Below are 20839 nucleotides of genomic sequence, written 5' to 3' on the forward strand. Positions count from 1 at the left end.
GATGCTGCTTGGCCTGCTGTGTTCATCCAGCCCTGCACCTTGTTGTCCCACAACAATGTGGTTGACTCTTAACTGCCCTCTAGGCAAGTAGGGATGGGCAATAAATGCTGGCCCAGCTAGTGAGGCTCAGAATAAAAAAAATTCTCCACCATCAACAGGTCTTCTTGAGACTTTCTTGCAGGCTCTTTTTTGATTTTATGGAGCCACTTTTTAGTTCTCACTAACTCATTCAGTGATGCAGTCACATAGTAGCAACAAATATACTTTTGCAAGAGTCCAAATATCTTAAGAAGAGTAATACATCAATATTCTGAATAATGATAAATCTTCCATTAATGCATTCATTATGTCTGGGTGTTTTAAGTTTAATGCCTTAAGACTTCACAATACTTTAACTGGCACAAGACAACATGCATAAGTTAGTAACAAAAGTTTATTTTCAAAATAACTAACATATGTCTACACACAAAAAAAAAAATCACCCCAAATACAGCTTCTGCAGACTAGCAAGATCACAAGGCTGGAAGATTTTAAGCAGCTACTACCGTTTTCACTGTGTCTTGGGCTTAAATTTAAGAACTGTCAGAGGGTTCAATACAATAGCAGGCACATTCCACTCCCATTTCTTGCTCCTGGAAGTCCGGAAAGATGATTTCCAGCTTCCCTGGCTGCAAACAACCGATTTCCCCTTTCTTGAAAAGTATAACACTGTTCACTCTCTTTTGGAGCCATCCTCCCTCTTCTCCCTCTCATTGTACCATTCCCACCCATTCCAGTCTTCCTCTCCTGACTTCTAGCTACACAGCTTAGAGGAAACACTGGTGCCAAGCATTGCACACCGATCCTTGTGGTACCCAACTAGCCACATGGTAAAAGATTTATTTATTTATTCCCACTCTGCTTCCTGTCAATCAATTCTCAAGCTGTATTCAATATATTGCCTCCTATCTCATGAGCTTTAGCCTTGCACATTAACCTCTTATGAGGCCTTATCAAAAGCCTTCTGAAAATCTAAACATAACACATCCCACTGGTTATCCCTGATCAATTCTACTAGCTACATTCTCAAAAAAGCTTCATTCTTAACTTAAAAAATCACAAAATGCTTTTCTTTAGAAACATTTACCTGAAACAGCTTTTCTGTGCTGAGCATCCAGGGCCTGGTCAATTTCATCGAAGAGATAAAAGGGAGCTGGGTCACATTTTTGAATTGCAAAGATTAAAGCAAGTGCCACGAGGGATTTCTGACCCCCAGAAAGCTGCTGCATTTCTCTCATTTCACCTTGTTTCCCTGTAAAAGACACCTGCCAAACAAAACAAAGAGAATTAAGATAGAGAGCAACATACATTTGAGGGGATTGCAAAATCTGCCAAGCACCATACAGGTATGCAAAGCATTTACAAACAGTATATTTTGGACAACCTAATCATAATTGTCAAGGAGTTAAATAAGAAGTTAAATAATGAACAAGTCAAGGGGTGCACTAAATTAATGTTGTATATGAAGTTGCCATCACCAAAACTAAACCGAAGGAGTTAATTTTGGGGATATTTCTAGAGGTCGTCAGCAAAATACAATTCTGGCAGTGAAGAATCTGGAAAGATTAGCCAACTATCAGATGTTCAGAAATGAGTTCTGCCTTATAGTCAATAAGAAATCACGCAATTTTTGGGGTTCAAGCATCCCAGAAGATAATCTTATAAAGTCTTGAATCTAACACTTAACAATAAGCTGATGCATATTTCCATTCCAATCACAAGTGAGCCTTGGGTTAATCTAATCTGATTTACAGAAACAATGGTCATATTTCTGGCAGTGAGGTTGTAGACATGCTCACTGAGCTGGTGGGTTTCATTCTGTCACCCTGCTAGGTAACACTGTCAGTGCGCCTCTGGTGAAGAGTTGGTGTTCTGTCCTGCTTGTTATTTATGCGCCTCGGTTTGCTGGGGTGGTTGGTATTACTTCCAGTTCTGTTTCTCGGTGGTTTGTATATCAGGTCTAATTCAATATGTTTGTTGATGGAGCTCCAGTTGGAATACCAGAGCCTCCAGGAATTCCCTGGCATGTCTCTGTTTGGCTTGCGCGATTATCAATGTGTTGTCCCAGTCGAATTCGTGTCCTCATTGCCCGTGTGTAGGGAGATAGGTGAGAATTGGTCATGTGTCTTGGTGATTAGTTGGTGTTCATGTATCCGTACAGTTAATTTTCTTCCGGTTTGGCCTACGTAGTGTTTCTCACAGTCCTTGCATGGTATTTTGTATATTATCCCAGTTTTGCTGGTTTTGAGTATGGGATCCTTTACGTTCGTCAGCAGCTGTTGTAGGGTTATTGTTGGTTTGTGGACTACCCTGATACCTAGGGGTCCGAGTAGTCTTGTGGTCATCTCTGAAATATTTCTGATGTACAGAAGGGTGATTAGTGAGTCTGGTCGTGTTGTGTCTTCCTGTTGTGGTCTGTCTTGGAGGTAATGGCGGATTGTGCTTTTTGGGTACCCATTCCTTTTGAAGACTCCATATAAGGCGTTCCTGTTCTGCTTTGCGTAGTTCTGGGTTGCTGCAATGTGTTACAGCTCATGTAAATAATGTCCTGATGCAGCTCTGTTTGTAGGCGTTGGGGTGGTTGCTAGTGTAATTGAGTATCTGGTCTGTATGTATGGTCTTTCTATATATCCGAGTCTGGAGTTCTCCGTTGTTTTTGTGTTCTACCATTATGTCCAGGAAGGGTAGTCGGTTATTGTTCTCTTCTTTTGTGAATTTTATCCCAGTAAGGATGTTGTTTGTGTGTCGGTGGGTTTCTTCTAGTTTTGTGCGTTTGATAATCACAAAATTGACATGTACATGTTGGACCCAAATATGCTCCCCACTATACAACTCATTGAATTAGACCCTGTGTACAAACCACTGAGAAACAAAACCGGAAGTAATTCCAACCATCCCAGCAAACTGAGGCATATAGATAACAAGCAAGACAGAACACGAACTCTTCACCAGAGGCGCACTGATGATGTTACCTAGCAGGGTGACGAAACGTTTGCAAACAAACCCACCAGCTCGGCGGGCACGTCCACAACCTGAGCTACAATTCTTCTCGAAAACTTTAAATTTCTGGCAGTGTTATGTTAATATCTCCATGTAGATAAATAAATGATTCATTTTTAATTTATAAAACTGAATTATTAGTTCACCTGCCAATACAGTAAACAGAAATGTGTTAAATATTGAGCTAACCTTTCTCAATAATTGAATTTAGAAAACAGCAGACACTTAACCATAAATAAACAACTGCAAATACCAAAAAGGATTAAACTACAGAACACAATAAAGTCCATTACTTACCCGAATTCCAACTCCTGTGAATTGGTCAACAGATGGGACACTACTCTGAGATGCACTACCTTCACCTTCGTCCTGTGACTGGCTTCCTTCCACATCACCTTTCTTCATAACCAGTGATGCTTTACCACCAGGAACTAACTTTGTGAATACTTCACTGAAATTCTTAGACACCTGGTCACAGCAACATCATGATTTAATATGTAAGAATATTTCATTGGCAGGAAATGAAATAAGATGCAATCATACATTTTGATTTTTCAAATTTATGGACGGATGAAGTAAATGCATTAAAAATTGCAGTGTGTAGCAACATTAACTCTCTACACGGGAATAGGTCCCAGGGAAAATAAACTTGGGAAATTAAATACAATGAAATTTGGTGAAACGTGGCCTTTAAGTCCAAATACTTTGCAGCATCAATAAAAAGACTGCTGCACGGAAAATTTTCTAACTTAAACTAAAACCATAGAAAAAAAGGAATAGTTCATTCATCCCTTCAAGCCTACTCCCCGTGCAATCTGATCATCCAACTCCCTGTCCTGGGTTTCACCCCCTACCCTTAAGAAATATATTGAACTCCTTCTTGAAAACATTCAATCTTTGGCCTCTACTGCTTTCTCTGCCAATGGAGTACCAAGGGTTTGTTACTCTGTGGGTGAAGAAAGTTGTCATCTGCAACCTAAATGGTTAGCGCATATACTTAGACTGGGATCCCTGGTTCCAGAACCCGACCACCGCCAACCCCCACCCCCACCACACCCCTCAAACAAGTATTTGGGAATATCCATCTTGCATTTACCCTGTCTAATCATGCCAGAATTTTACAGGTTTCTGAGATCCCCCTCATTCATAAACTCCAGTGAACATAGTCCTAACCAATCCACAATCTCACTTCACGTCAGTCCTGCCAACCCAGGAATCAATCCAATCAGTCTGGTAAAAGTTTTCTGCACTCCCTCCATAGCTAGGACATGGTGACCAAAACTGCACACAATAATCCAGTTAGAAATATCTCATTTAAACTCTCTCCAGGGCTTTAACATGCTTCAATAAGGTTCCCAGGACTGACAACACTCCAACGTGGTCTGACCAGTGATTTCTAAAGGTGTAGCATCACTTCCTTGCTTTTACACTCTATGCCACTATTTATAAACCCAAGGATCCTACAAACCTTCTTAACAACTGTTTCAACTTGCCTGGCCACCTTCAAAGAATTATGCACTTGAACCACGAGATCCCTCTGCTCCTGTACTCCCCTTAAAGTTGTACCATTCATCCAGTGATAACAAAGTGTGGAGCTGGAGGAACACCAGGCCAGGCAGCATCAGAGGAACAGGAATGCTGACCGACCCGAAACTTCAGCTTTCCTGTTCCTCTGATGCTGCCTGGCCTGCTGTGTCCCTCCAGCTCCACACATTGTTATCTCTGACTCCAGCATCTGCAGTTCTTGCTATCCCATTGATCCAATATTGTCTCTGTGTTTGTTCTACAAAAATGCATTACCTCACATTTCTCTGCATTGAAATTCATCTGCCAGGTGTCTGCCCAATGTCCAACTTGTCAATGTCTTTCTGCAGTTGCTCAGCATCACCCTCATAATTCGCTATTCTACCAAGCTTAGTATCTTCTGCAAATTCAGACATTTGCCCTCAACAGCCATCTCCAAATTGTTTATATAAATCAGAAAAGCAAAAGTCCCAACACTGATCCCAAAACCACATTCAACTCGTTTCCAATCTGAGGAATGCACATCTACACCTACCCTCTGTCTCCTATCCTTTAGGCAACCTCTAATCCATGCTGCCAAGGACTCATCAATCCCAAACATTTCTAACTTGCTAACCAAGCTGCCATGCGGCACTGTATCAAATGCTTTCCGGAAGTTTAAACATTCAATATCCACAACTCTACTCTCATCCACTGACTGTGTCACCTTGTCAAAGAACTCAATTAAACTTCTCAGACATGACCTGTCCTTGACAAAGCCATGTTGGCTATCTAGTATTAAGTTAGCTTCCTTTAACTGTATATTTATCTTATCCCATATTATAGTCTCCATCAGTTTTCCCACTAGTGATGTCAAGCTGACAGGTCTGTAGTTTCCTGGGTTATCCTTTGCCCCTTGCTTAAGCAATGGTGTCACATTTGCAATCCCCCAGGACTAATGATGAGCTCAGACAGGCCTGGAAAATTTCTATCAATGGCTCTGCAATTTGCTCCCTTACCTCTCCCAGCAATCTAGAATGTCCCCCATCCAGGCCTGGTGACTTCTCTACCTGGTGTGCTGTCAGCTTTTTTTAGCACCTCTTTTTTATCTATAATATAATGCAGCAGTTCAAGCTTGCTTTCAAATAAAGGGCAGTGAAAGTAACTGTAAAAGTGCCTGACTATAAAGATTAGAAATCTTCTGATTTAAAAAAAAAATACATTCCAGTTCCCACTCCCAAAGGAATAGGAATGATTCTTTTTCCATTAGGTGCAAACTGATAATTTCACTAAGAGGCCTTTATTTATGACTGAGCACAAACAATAAACATAAATAGGTTATTCATGCATGGGCAAATACAGCTGAGCCCAATCTCATTACATGTAATCTTTTTCATTCATTTGCACTCTACGGATATCAGAAGACCCACGTTTGTTGTCTACCTTCATGTACCTTAGAAGGTGGAGGTCCTTCTGTCTGATCATTTATAGTAGTTAGATACAATTCCAGGGCTTGTTAGGCCACTTCAGAAGGCAGTTAAAGAGTCAACAAATTCAGCTGTGGGGTCTAGAGCTACAAATAGGTCAGTCAGACCCAATTTAAAAAATAAGGCCACTTTCACGAAAGGACAGTGAACCAAAAACAGTTTTACGACAATCCAGCATTTTTGTTATTATCTTACAAGTAGCAGCTTTCTCTTTCTGGATTCATTGAACTGGAAGTACAGGCCACTAAAATAGAGGCCCAGAAACATTACCAATATACCACCAGACTGCACATCCAGTGTTTAATCATTGGTCGGTATTGGACAGAATGAATTTTGGCCAATTTTCCTTTCCTAGTGCAGGACACTACAGCCAATTTCAGCACATTTAATACTTCAGCTGAGGTCAGCTAATACTGCAGAGATCAGTGGTTGAACATAGGATCTCAGTGGCTAAGCCATTCACTGAACAAATTCACTGACGCATTGGAAGTTTATTAGTTTAAAAGTTAATACATTTACAGCGAGCTTTATACTCTGGCAGTATAATTCTGGCAACAATAGAGCAAAATGCAAAGTTGAGATGATGCCAGGATACAGCTTCCCCTCTCCCCCCACCAATGATTTTAAGGTTAGTTTGTTTCCAATGATCTTTTCACCAGAGTAAGATATAGAATTCTCCTCAAACGCTTTACACAAGGTGCTCGCATAAACACCACTTACAAGTAAAACAACTTGAGTACATTTCACTAACATGTAATCCAGAAGGTCAACAAAATTATTAACTACTGTCATGAGTTAAGTAAATGGGCAAAAAGTTGGCAAATGAAGTATAAAATGGGAGAATGCTAAGCTGTTCATTTTGGAAGGAAGAACAAAAAAGAGCAGAATATTATTTGAATAGAAAAAAAAACTGTAGAAAGCTGCAATACAAAGGAAGTTGGGGTACGTGTATACAAAACACAAGAAAGCTAGCATACAGGTGCAGTCAATCAGGAAAGCGAATGTAATGTTGACTTTTATTTCAAGGGGTTGGAGAATAAGCAGGGAAATACTGTACAAGGTGTTGGAGAGACCACATCTGGTGTAGTCTTCTTATTTAAGGAAAGATATCATTTCATTGGAGGCAGTTCAGAGAAGGCTCGTTAGGATGATCCCTGGTTTTGGGATTATCTTATGAGCAATGACTAAACAAGATGGGACTCTACTCGCTGTGGTTTATAAGAATTAGAGGTGATCTAACTGAAACATATAGGATACTTAAGGGGCTTGACAGGGTAAATGCTGAGAGGATGTTTGCCCTCATGGGAGATTCTAGGGCCAGACTGCATTATCTCAGAATAAAGGGTCACCAATTTAAGAGTGAGATGAGGAGGAATGTTTTCCTGAGGGTTGAGAGTCGAGAGTCTTTAGAACTCCTTGTTACAGACAGCTGTGGGAGGCAGAATCCTTATGGATATTTATGGCCAAGATTGCTAGATTTTTGATCCACAGGGGAATTGGCAGGAAAGTGGACACGAAGAATGTCGGATCAGTCATGATCCTATTGAATGGCGGACCAGGCTTGAGGAGACAAATGGCCTACTCTTGTTCCTATTTCTTATGGTGTTATGAAGTTCTTTAGTCTAATCTATGTGAACATTAAAAACAAATTTTTAAACTTTAAAGTGATTACTGCGGTTTAGTTTTCACTCATTTCAATAAACTAGTTAAATTTTACACCACATTTTTACCTGCTTGAAGGTAAGCTGTATGGCTTCATACTTTCTCAACTCCAGTACGTTCATAAGTTCCATAATAGATTTGTGGCCACGATCAAGCTCTTCCTGACGTTTCATAAGTTTCTCCTTCTGTTCAGAGAAATTCACAAACTGGTCCAGGGCTTTCTTGTTGACATGGCTGTACTTCTTCAACTCCTGATTACATTGTTCCAACTTTCGGAACAGCTGTAGAAAGCAAATGGAAAACAAAAACAGTAGAAATTTTCTTAGAAAAGGCAGACCAGCAAAAGAAGTTTTGTCGATTCAAGATCAACAATGGGTTACAAGTGCTGTCAAACTGAAAGTCTACAGTCTCAGTGACATCCACATGGCAGACAACAAATGTCACATGTAACCGAAAAAAAATTAGAATAAACTCAGTTATATTCAAAACTATTTCCAGAAAGTAGATATAAAACTGCAGTTTAAGATAGTATGAAGCTTTCAACAGAATGGATTCTGTTAAGCATTACCTAACCATTACTTCCTAAAGCAATTCTAGTTATCTGGATGCCGACTGACACATGTTTTAGTTCTCAAAAAGTCAAAGCATATTATGAGTACATTATACACATTATAAGGCAAAACAAAATCTATGTAGAATGATGTGTGGAGAAATATTTTGGCAGAAATATATATAGGAATATTTGATATTTGATAATTGAAAAAGGTGCACATGGAATGGATATTAACTGAAAAGTATGTAAATCAGCAATTTGTTATTTTGAACTTTTGTTGCGTATGTGCATTATATAAAACAGCTTAGTTATCTCTATGCTTGAGAAGTAGGTGATCTCATTTAAATTCAATATTATTATGCATTATGTTACTACAGATTACAGATGTGTAATAAATAGTAGATGCTGCACCAGAACTAGACATTTTATGTCTTATTAGTAAAAATCACAACCGTTTTCAAACCACTTTAAAATGAAGTGGCAACAAAAGAGAGATCTGTCAGATTTTACATATAAAGAAACTCAGTTTTGAAAATCATGCTTAAAGAAATAAAACCAGGTTTCAAAAACAATTTCTGAATTTCTTTTACACAAATAACCATTATGATTTCTACCTCAACCCAACCAAAAAATCCTAGAACATCCAGTAGATCTCTTTGAAATTGCAAGGATCACAAGAATATAGAATACGATCATGTTGTTTTAACAAATCTATGCATCAACACAGTCGCTCTGAATTTTACATTGTCATAACGTCTCTGAAATTTTGCTTTCAATAGGATAAATTATCAAAATTGTAGCTATCAGAACAGGATGGAATGCCTTGAAGAAATTCCTTTGTCTCAATGCATCAGCCTCAATGTTTAATAAATAGAAATAGAGAATTTGTAAGTCTTTATGGTGGATTTCCAAAACAAAATTACAACTGCAAAATAAATATTTGAAGAAAAATGTAGAAGAATCTAGTTTAAAACCAATTCTGAAGGGTCACCAGACCCGAAACGTTAACTCTGATTTTTCTTCACAGATGCTGCCAGACCGACTGAGCTTTTCCAGCAATTCGTCTTTGTTCCTAGTTTAAAATTAACTAATTTCCTAGAATCAGATCTTTTGCTTTCTGTCAATTGATTACTTAGAATATTTTTGATTGAGCAGTGCTGATAGCATCATCAGGAAAACTCGCCAAGTATATGTACAAGGGAACCAAATTAGCATCAGCAGCAATACAGTCATTGCTTCAGTGATAAGGTCATTTCAATTAGACATTATCTCAACTCCCTCAGCAGCTTCTGCAAACTTGCTCCTCTCAATGAAATCATCAGCCCACACTGCAAAAGAAAATTTAAAAAATGCAGAAAAAAAACTAATCTACATACGTCACTTTGCTTCCAAGTTATTCAGTGAAATAATCTGGCATATTTCTAAGAAACACAGTACGTCACTGCATAAGCAAGTCAGGTTCAATTATACATTTTGTAACTATTTTTCTACATTGAGAAAAAAGAGGAAAACGGGCTGCTTGAAATCGCCAAGGACCTGCTTTCAGTGCAAGTGTAATTTTAGTGTGTAGAAAGTATTTACTATTGTAGTTAGGGAAGGCATAGTTCAACTGGACACATATCCTAGCAACAAACAAGTATAGCTCCATTATGGCATGTCTTGCCTTGGCACAGAAAAAGTATAACTGCAAGTACTTGAGGCCAATAGCACCTGGTTTCCAAAACTTGCTCTTCTCACATCAGCTCAGACAATGAGCTATCTGACCAGTTCTGTCAGAATTGATGTTTCTTAAAGAAAGGGGTAAGGGTGGCAACACAAAAAACAAAATCCTGACTATGATTTAAAAGGCTATAACCCTCCAACCCTGCCCATGCAACACCACTGCAGCATCCTCCCAAGAATGTTAGTGTCAGTGAAGCTCCCCCTTTTACTGATCCAGCAGCAGCACAATTGACACACAATATTTCTTGTTCCAATATTCTGCCTGGAAGTTCAGAGAAAAATGAAATCAAATCATACTCTTACCCTAACAATCTTTTAAGAAACTGCAGGTTTCACCAAATAAAACAGTTCGGGTCTCCAGGTTGTTAAAAGTATAGAGACACATTGTAGAAGATACGAAAAACATTTATGAAAATGACACTTCAACAGAAGTAACACAGATCAGCAAAGATTGAACAGACTGAGTTCCTTCCTCTAAAAAAAACTAACAAAATCTACAAGAATGTAGAAAGGTTGTTGTAAAGAAGATATTCCCACTTGCAGGGAAGACTGGTAATAGGTGTCATAAATATAAGATATAGTCTCTAGTGAAAGTAATAAGGAATTTAGGAGAACCTTTTCTTTTAAACCCAGAGTGTGGTTGGAATGTGAAACTCGCCACCTCGGGAGATTGTTGAGCTCAATAGCAAGAATGATAATGGCATGTTTTGCGCATTGCATCCGTGCCAACACTCTGCAAGATCCAGTTAGCTAGTCCCATTCACTATGTTTGCCCAGTATTACCTTTTGTTCTTCAAGTGCTTGCCCACTTCAAAGAAACATTCAAATGGAAGCTGGATGTGCACATGGGAAAGAAAGGGATTCCTGACGAGGTTAGAAGAAGGTGGAGGAGAGGAACATGTGCAGCATAAACGTTGACATTGATCTATTAGGCTGAATGGCAGCTTCTGTGCTACAATTTGTAGTGTGTAACACAAAGTACCTGCTGCCTCAGTTAACCTGCAGAGGGTGCTCCTTACATTCTACTTACTTTCAAGGAACGAATCACTCTCTTACTTCAAAGTTTAACTTATGCAATCAGTCACCTCAGAGTACTAAAGCCACATTCTGTCGCATGTATAATTTATATGCAAAACCATTCAAGTTCAGCAAATTCCCTAATTTTCAGCAAGACAGAACTTTAAAAAAAATCAAGCCACTTCTAATCGAGCACCTTTAAGAGAAAGGATCAACTATCCAAGGGTATTACCTGTTTAAGACTCAGCGTTTGGTATTTTTCAAAAGCCTCTTGCGGCAATGAGCCCAATTCTCTGATTTTCTTCATGCATTCCTCTTTTTTCTTCAGCAGCATACCCTGCCGGTTTGTCATCTTCTCCAGCTCCTTGGTATCATGGTTGATGGCTTCCATGTGATCTTTCTCCATTGTTTTCCACCGATCCATGCTTTTTTGTCGATCTTTGGTTTCTGCTTCTATTTTGTCTATCAAACTGTCCAGTTCTGCAACATACATCTTTTACTTTAGTGAAGAATTAATTTTTGAAGATTAAAAAAATACAAACATACACTTTTTACCTTAAGTGAATCCTTCAAGCATTTAATTATCCTAATGCAATATCTGTGTGGTAAAGGTAAAGTTTACACAGTCCTACTGAATCTGAAGCTGCTCTATCATTACAGAGAGTCACCTGTTTGTGATTTAACCCAAGGGTCAACATTCTCAGCAAGGGGAAGACGTTGAGAAGGACAGTCCTTCACGGTAACCTCAGCCAGTGCGGGAATTGAACCCATGCTGTTGGCATCACTCTGTATTGCAAACCAAGTGTTCATCCAACTAATTGAGGTCTACAAAATGGTGAGGGGCATGGATAGGAGAGACAAGAAACTACTTTTCTTTAACGGAGGGGGTTAATAATCAGAGTTATAGATTTAAGATAAGGGGCAGGAGGTGTAGAGGGGATTTAAAGAAAAATGTTTCTATCCATGAAAATCACTGCCTAAAAAAGGGTGGGTCGAGGCAGGAGCCATCACATTTAAGAAGTATTTAGATGAATATGTGAAAACTCACAGCATACAAGGCTACAAGTCAAATGCTGGGAATTGGGAGAAGTGTAGATAGGTGCTTGATAATCATGACATAGACAATAAGATGAAGGGCTCTTTCTGTGCTATGATACTTTATGACTCTATAACTAATATTAAATTTAGGCAATGAAACATCACAAATTGTATCTTGTGTATTATTCATCTGCGCACTCAAGATCATTCAATTTTACTTTAAAAATGATCTCTGGTTTGTCAGTTTTGATGGTCTCAGACAGTAACACAAGGGAGCTGTAATTCCTGAGCCACCCCCAAAATACAATCCCTACATACGAAAAGTTCATACAGCGTCTCAATCATTCAATAAGATTACGAGTGAATTTCACCATAGTTTATTGCTCAATTCCTAGATCCCTCAATTTCCTCAAAGCCCAAGAATACATTGATCAGGCTTGAGTGTCCACAGTGCTCCAGGGTAGAGAATTCTAACAATTCACAATCATCTGAAGAAACTCAACCAAATCCTAAATGACTGCTCCCTTAGTCTTAGCACATCTCCTTGTTTCAGATTCTGCGACGAGGGAGAAAGCATCTCAACATCTTCCCTGTCAAATAATCTCAGAAATTTGTACATTCCATTCTAAGCACTCCTACAAACTCTAGAGATCATAGGTCTATTTCACCCAACCTACCCCTGTAAGACAATGATTTCCAGAATGAAAATAATTTAGTGAATCTTCATTGGTCCTCATATACAAGTAAATATATGCTTCTTTACGTATGGAGAGCAAACTGAGCACAATTTTGCAGATGTGGTCTCACCAAAGTCCTCTACAACCACAGAAAACCCTCAAAACTTTTGAATCCAATTCCCTTGCAATCAAAGCCAACATACCAATTAACTTCCTAACTGTTAACTGCTTCTTGTATCTGGATGCTTATTTTCTACTTTCTGTACAAGGACCCCCAAACCTCTCTAAATACCAATATTTAATCTTAACATTTAAAAGAACCTGCCCTTCTATCAAAGTGAATTACCTCATTTTCCACACATTATGACACACTTTTCTTCATACACCTAACTACCTATATCTCTACATGTTCTCCTCACAGATTACTTTCTCAGCTACCTTTGTACTGTCAATAAGTTTGGATACATTATTCGTGATCCCTTCTTGAAATCAGTAATATAATTGATGCCGAGCACTGATCCTTGCAGGATCTCGTTAGGAGTCCATCAATATGAACACGGCCAATTAATTCTTACTCAAATTTCATGCTCTGTAACAAATCCTTTATCTGAAAGACTAGAAGACATAGGAGCAGAATTGGGCCATTCACCACATTAAAGTCTCCTCCTCCATTCAATCATGGCTGATAATGTCTTTCAACCTCATTCTCCTGCCTTCTCTTATGTCTGTATTTCTTTCATATTGCTTGCTAGCTTACCTTCATATTTCATCCTCTCCCATTGATTGGTTTTTTAGTTATCCTCTGCTGGCTTTTCCAGACTTCTCAATCCTCTGGCTTTCCAGTAATCTTCACCACAATGTATGTCTTTTCTTTTGCTTTTATACTGTCCTTGAATTCTCCTGTCAGCCACAGCTGCCTCATCCTCCCCTTTGTATGGTTCTTCTTCCTTGGGATGAACTTCAGTTGTGCCTCCCAAATTATTCCCAGAAATTCCTGCCATTGCTGCTCCACCTTCTTCCCCGTGAGGAGCCCCTTCCAGTCAACTCTGGCCAGCTCCTCTTTGTAGTTTCCTTTACTCAACTGTAATATTGTTGCATTTGATTCCAGCTTCTCCCTCTCAAACTGCACGGTGAATTCTATTCTTCACCTTAAGCTTCCTAATCAGGTCTGCCTCATTACACATCACCAAATCCTGAAATCCCTGCTCCCTAGTGGGCTCTACCACAAGCTGCTCCAAAAAAAATCTTGTAAACCTTCTACAAATTCCTTTTCTGGGGGACCAGCTACCAACCTGAATTTCCCAGTCCACCTACATATTGAAGTCCCCTACGATTACTGTAATAGTGCCTTTGTTACATGCCTTTTCTGCCCCACATCCTGACTATTGCTAGAAAGCCCGCACATAAAGACCCTGATGGGAGTTGTTCATTTGCGATTCCTCAATTTTACCCACACAGATTCTATACCTTCTGACCCTATTTCACTTCTTGCTTTTGATTCAATTTCATTTTTTACTAAAAAGGCAACTCCACTCCCTCTGCACATCTACCTATCCTTTTGATAGGGTGCACACCCTTGGTCTGGATTCCCTTGCAACTACATTTCAGAGATGCCCACAACATCATACCTGCCAATTTCAATCTGCATTACAATCCACACTAAAAAAACACACCCAAGCCATGAGCCCTTACCTCAAGCAACAACTTTCAATGTGGCATCTTCTCAAACACCTTGCAGAAATATAAATATATTACTATCTTGCTGTTTGCATCCTCAAACAAAAACCTCATTTATTAAAGATAAGAGACAGTAAGAACTGCCGATGCTGGAGTCTGAGATAACACAGTGTGGAGCTGGAGGAACACAGCAGGCCAGGCAGCAGAGGAACAGGAACAGGAACAGTTCCTGTTCTTCTGATGCTGCCTGGCCTGCTGTGTTCCTTTATTAAAGATAATTTGTCTTTCATAATAGTTTGCTGACTCTAGTTAATCATATAGCAGTTTATTAGTTGCTCTATTATTGCTTCCTTAATAATGGATTCCGCCATTGACTGACGTTGGGGTAAATGGCCTGTTGTTCCTGGTTTTCAGTCTCCCTCCTTTCTTAAATAGAAGCTGTATAGTTGCTACCATCCAATCCAAAAGAAATGTTCAAGTGCTTAGGGAATTTTGGAAAATCACAATCGATGCATAGATTATTTTAAAATCATCAGATGTTGATCATTATGTCCATTAGGGGACTTGTCAGCTTTCAACCTCAAATTTCTCCAATATTTCACTTTGAAGTCTCGCATTCTCCTCAGTCCCAGACTTTTCTCGCACCTTCAAATATGCAGGGTCACACAATATTTGTTTAACATTCGCCTCCTGATCTTATATAACAGACACCTGCTGGAAGTCAGGTGAGAGAAGAACTGCATTAGATTATGTTGCTCCAGTGGAAAAATTACCAGATAAAATTTGTTGTAGACAATCCAACACCGGCTCGGTAAGCGAGTCTATAATCTCATCCACAACCTGAGCTACAAATCTTCTCAAAAACTTGTATATTAATTAATCATAAATAATTTGCCAGTCATGTGTAAATTATTCATGTGACGTAACTAATACACAACCTGAAGAAGTCAGAAGCAGTTTTACTGTTGATGAGCACAGGTGTATCCCAATGACTACACTTATACTGGTGCACCTTATCGAATATGCACAGAAGATGCTATAAAATAATGACAAACAGTTCCTTATATACTAATGACTTCAATATTAATGTCAGAAAGAAATTCTTCACAAAATGGCAGTGCAAATCTGGAAGTCTACCTGTTGAGGTTAGATCAATTGAAAATGTCAAAACATCCTCAAGAGATCCTCCTGGTGCCCTGCCAATATTTATCTCTCAACCACATCTCCAAAACAGATAAAAGCAAAATACTACAGATGCTGGGAATCTGAAAAAAGGAAAAAGCTGTAGAAACTCAGCAGATCAGACAGCATCTGCTGAGAGAGAATTGAGAGTTAATGTTTCAAGTTCAAAATGATTAAGTCAACTTATATTGGACTCGAAAGGTTAACTCTGTTTCTCTCTCCACAGATGCTGCCAGACCTGCCGAGTTTCTCCAGCTTTATCGGTATTTGCTTCACCAAAACAGATTAGCTGGTCATGAACACCGCAGTTTTGGGGCCTTGCCGCAATCAAGCGGCTATTGCATTTTCTCTATTACACTTCAAAAGCGCTTCGTTAATTATGAATCCCAAGGAACATTCTGACAAATGCCATATAAATCAAAGTTGAATTCAGCTGAACTCCTAAAATCTAACCTGCTGCAACATTCAACTTTATTTTTAGAAAGCAAGTTAGGATTCTACCTCAATTAAAGCAAAAAACCAACTAGGTGTGAAAGTCACACTTTAAGCATTGATGAAAACAAATCAGAAAACATAAATTGCAATAGTTCTAACCTTCTGCACGTGCTGTAGTCTCTCTCACCCGTTTATTAATGTTCTCTAGTTCAGATGTTGTGGCATTTAGAACAGTATTGCCCTCAGTTTCTCGCAGGTCATTTAACTCCTAAGTAAAGGAAACATGCAACCAATTAAATTTGAGTGCAATACCCTTCTTGTTTGATGTATACTGGAAAAAGGCATGGTAAATTCTCATACCGCACAGCTGCTCTTATTACAATAAAGCAAACCAAAACATGGATCAAGCATTTTCATGGGAAGTGTAATAAAACTTTCATATCTCACTGTAAAACTATTCACTTACCTCTAAAATTAAACACAGTCAGTCAATCTAAGTTACTACAGCAAAAATTTCTGATCCTCTTAAACGTGACTACTAATTAGTGGCAAATTATAGAATATTGCATCATTGACTTTAAGTCCACTGAAAACTACAAAAATCATTTCACTTAGAACTCTTGCAATCATTCGTAAGAGATTTTTAATCGCATATTTATCAGTATAATCCAAACTAATGTGTTAAAATAAAAGCAATCACCCTGTTATTCAACAAGTCATCAAATTTGATATACTTTACTTACATCATGTTCACTTTTGATTTTTACTGTTAGTCACGTTCAAGGATCAGCAAGACTGGAATTCAGTGATGTGTTTTGGTACTAATAGTTACTCTATATATGGTTTTATTCAAAAGTCAAAGTTTCTGTTACATTGACTGTCAATTAAATCTGATCAGGAATCATTATTTTAGATAAATGTCAACTTAAAACGTTGAAAGATGGGCAGTTGGCATGCTGAAAATAGAGATCAGATCCATTAATCAGTGCACAGGACTTTGGAGATATGTCAAAATGATTGAAACTTAGAAAAATCTTTAGCCTGGATTAAACTTTTCCCAAACTATATGAAATATTATGTAATTAAGTATTTGTTACAGTACAAATCTCAAGCATGTATTAACAATTAACCAAAAAAGTTGCGTTACCTGCTCAACCTGGTCCAAGCGCTTTCTTAAATTTTCACTGAGGTAAGTCTCCAATCTGGTCATTATACCTTCCAACTTAATTCGTTCATTTAATAGCTGACGGTTATCCTAGAGAGACAAACAAATCTTTTTAAAGTCGTGAATCTGGCCAAGATTAGGTGAATGAATAATGTTGATTAAAAATCCTCTCTTTTCCACCTTGAAGCAACAGAAATCTTCCAAGGTGTCATCCAAAGGTACTAGATCATAAAATCACTAGACCAATACTTTTTTATTTATCCATATTTGCATGACCTGACACATACTACATTAAAATTTCTACTGTCTCAAACCACCATCGTCACTCATCAAGGCACTGTTGCACTTCTTTTTAATACTCTGAAGATTTTCAGATTTGTAAGGGATCACCAATTACTTCTAAACCATTCTGACCATTCCTTCTGATACCAATACTGTTTGAATGCTCATTTATAACATTCAAAGAATGGCCTCAGGCATTTTGTTCATTACGGATGAAAGCTTTTCTCTAAACATGGCAATTAATTTCAAGATGGATCTTTTAAAATTAAAAGTACTTCTGCTGATATGAATTCAAGTAGCAATGACCTCTCAGAAAATGCTTTCACTTTCCCTTTCTAACCAACAGTAACTTCCCTTTCACCTTAGTTTTAGTTTTTTTTTTAAATTGCTGAAATTTGCAAGCAGTCTGAAGAAAATGGGATCTCACATCTCCAAAAATCATACCTGTTGGAGCTGTCGGATCTCATCGTTGAGTGCATCAACTCTTTTTTGATCATCCAAGCTAAGCTGAGAGAGCAGGTCTGTACCAAGCTCAGCTTTTAGGGATTCCCGTGTTGACTCCATTGCATGCAAACTGGCCTCTAAACTCTGCAAACTCCGTTGCTGTATAAACAAAACAGAAAGTTGGCATTACAGATATTACCTAGTCATAACCATAATTTCTGAATTACAGTTCAAACTTTCAACAAGAGGAACTTGCGTATCACACTCGAGTTAAAATGGTACTGAAAATGATAGCCAAGACTATCAAAACCAAAAACAGAAGTTGCTGCAAAGCTCAGCAGGTCTGGCAGCATCTGTGAAGAGAAATCAAAGTTTTTGTTTTGACTCTGGTGACCCTACCTCAGAACGAGACTATCAATTTCTTTGTATATTAAATGTGCATTTTGCTTCATTCAATTCCATTATTTTACCTGCTGCTAAATGAACTAAACACTTGTGTTTTACAATGTTCCAGACTGAAATACTGATGCAGAAATCACCATAAAATATTTCATGATTTGGAAGTCTTGTACTAGAATTGACCCACTGGGCAGAACTTTCCTCTATTTTTAGTTCAAGTGTTTTGTTGAGTGAGAATCTAATGTGGATCTTGCTTTTTGTGCATCTCTTTTGCAGACATAACTTTGTATTCCTCGCTCTGCTCAATCACCCCATGATCTTTGTATGTTATGATGTGCCTCTACCTACACACAAAACAAAACTTTTCACTGTATTTAGGTACATGCGACAATAAGAAATCAAATCAAATGAACCCTGGTCTGCCACATACCACAGCAGATTTTCTCATATAATCCTCCTCTCTCCACCACACTAATTATGCAACTTGGATGCCTTTCTCAGGGAAATCATGATTGGAGAGACAGAACAATTCACCAAGGCCAGAACCCGGTTTTCACACTCATAATGACACCATATTTAAAGTCTAGCTGCACATCACTTCAGATGCTGCAAGTCTGGAATAACTGTTCATATTGTGGTGCTTGAACCTTTATGTTCAGGACATGATCCAGAGGAATTGAAAGCTTGCTCTTCATTTCATGGACAGATACCTGGAGGTCTTGATGGAGAGGGTGGTTGATAAAGGGCAGTCATTTTTCCAGCTGACCAGACAAGAGGTCACGCAGGCCTTCAGTGATATCAGTGCTGTGCCCCAAGTCAAGCAGGATCCCCAGTTGTGCAGGAAGCTCTGCAAGGGTAAGTGCCACCATCTTCTCTCTGTTACCTCACACTCTTGGGGCAACCATTTGCTGTAACTGCCTCAACACACACCTCTCACCAAGGTTGACAGACTCTCACTACTACGTCCACCATGTTCAATTCAATGGTTCTCAGCCACCTCACCTTCTCAAACTGCTAACCGTTCCTGCTGTGTTTCTTACTCACTGGGAGCACCTACTCCATCATGTCTCCTGTTCAAGCGTCCCCCCCTAATTGCTCTTCCCTCATGATCAATCCCTCACTGTCTCATTACGGTACAAATTGGCAAACCTCCCAAACTGAGGTTTTAACAGTACCCTAAAAACAAACAGCTCCAGACTGTTTTCACTGATCTGCAGGGCTGACGTGACCCAATCCCTGGATTATGAGAATACAGATCCTTGACTGACCATTGCAAAACCCTTCAAGTATAATCAGACAGGCTTCTCGACTGATTGTGGCAGTATCCCATGACTAACAACAGTCCATCTTCAACCCATTAAGGACTACTTCCACTTGACTGACACAACATATCTACTCCCTTTACTGTTCACACTCCCCACTGTCAAAAGTTGCATGCCTGACCCTCTGCACTAAAGAGCAGTGCAAGAGACTGCAAGAGCACAAAGGACCCTATGAGCTGAGAAAACATCATGATGCACGCAGATCACACATCAGTGGCGAAGTTACTGAGTATGTGTTGAGAAAACAATGCGCAATAGCTGGCAGTTCCAAATAAGTGTAAAGTAAGTGAGCACCAAGAATGCAAGCCAACAGCTACCAGATGCATCATGATTATGTGTATGCCCCAATGGACAAAGTAACCTGGCATAAGTATGCAAGTCAAAGGTGCCCCTAAACTCCAAAGGGCTTAAGTGGTGCCTGAATTGGGCTGGCAGCAGGCATAAATGATATGGTGAGGCTCACAGCTTGCCAATGCCAACTTGCAGTGACAAAGGATCATGAAGGATGGTGGCCATTGAACATACAGGTATAATGCTGTTCAGAAGCAGTTGGATAATGTCTAGGCCAAACATTTGACAAGCTGCAGCTGTTTGGCACCTGCTTGGCACCTGCTCCGATTTACATCAGGAAGTTGTCCCATCCAGTTTTCCAGGGAAGGAGAGCAGGATTATAAGTGGCAAACAAATGCTGAGAGTTGGAGCCTGAATGACATGCAAATGCATGGAAATAAGGCAGTCAATGCTTAATGGCAAGATTCTGAAGTTATCATTTAAGATTTGGGTAAGGAATGCAAAAACTTTTTCATGACACAGAGATTGATTTTTTTCAGAATGATTGCACTCTGTCAACATAGCGTATATCAGAGCAGAGAAGGGAAAATTCTGCCATTCTCTACTAGAAAATCATTTCAGTACTGCTGAACTATAATTATATACAAGGTGCAATGCAACCCATCAGCAAGGTTCCTTCAAAAATACCGTACAAATCTACAATCTCTACCACCTTGGACTGGACTAGAATTTTCACAAGTTAATAGCTGAAATCTAGTGAAGATGGGGCTTATCAGCTGCCAGCCTTACTGAATCCCAGTAGTTGTAATTTCTGGCTGCAGCCAGCTACATGGGGCTTGCAAATCAGGAGGTGGTCTTGGCTCAGTTGAAAACAATCTTGATTCAGATGTTCGCAACAAACAACTGCACCTCCCAGTCGCGAACCATTTCAACTCCCCCTCCCA

General features: G+C 39.1%; 1 protein-coding gene across 1 annotated transcript in view; it reads right to left on the reverse strand.

Annotated features, from left to right (window-relative positions):
- smc3 (structural maintenance of chromosomes 3) overlaps positions 1-20839 on the reverse strand; it is a 99135-nt gene that overhangs the window by 4937 nt on the left and 73359 nt on the right. Inside the window, exons 18-24 of the mRNA XM_048608754.1 lie at positions 17884-18042; positions 17140-17247; positions 16152-16260; positions 11216-11463; positions 7760-7972; positions 3337-3507; positions 1127-1304 (exon numbers count right to left, since the gene is read on the reverse strand). Coding sequence (XP_048464711.1) covers positions 1127-1304; positions 3337-3507; positions 7760-7972; positions 11216-11463; positions 16152-16260; positions 17140-17247; positions 17884-18042 — 1186 coding nt within the window. The remainder of the gene's footprint in view (positions 1-1126; positions 1305-3336; positions 3508-7759; positions 7973-11215; positions 11464-16151; positions 16261-17139; positions 17248-17883; positions 18043-20839) is intronic.

The sequence above is a fragment of the Rhincodon typus genome, chromosome 20, assembly GCF_021869965.1.
Source record: "Rhincodon typus isolate 14 chromosome 20, sRhiTyp1.1, whole genome shotgun sequence".
In the NCBI taxonomy this organism is placed as follows: domain Eukaryota; kingdom Metazoa; phylum Chordata; class Chondrichthyes; order Orectolobiformes; family Rhincodontidae; genus Rhincodon; species Rhincodon typus.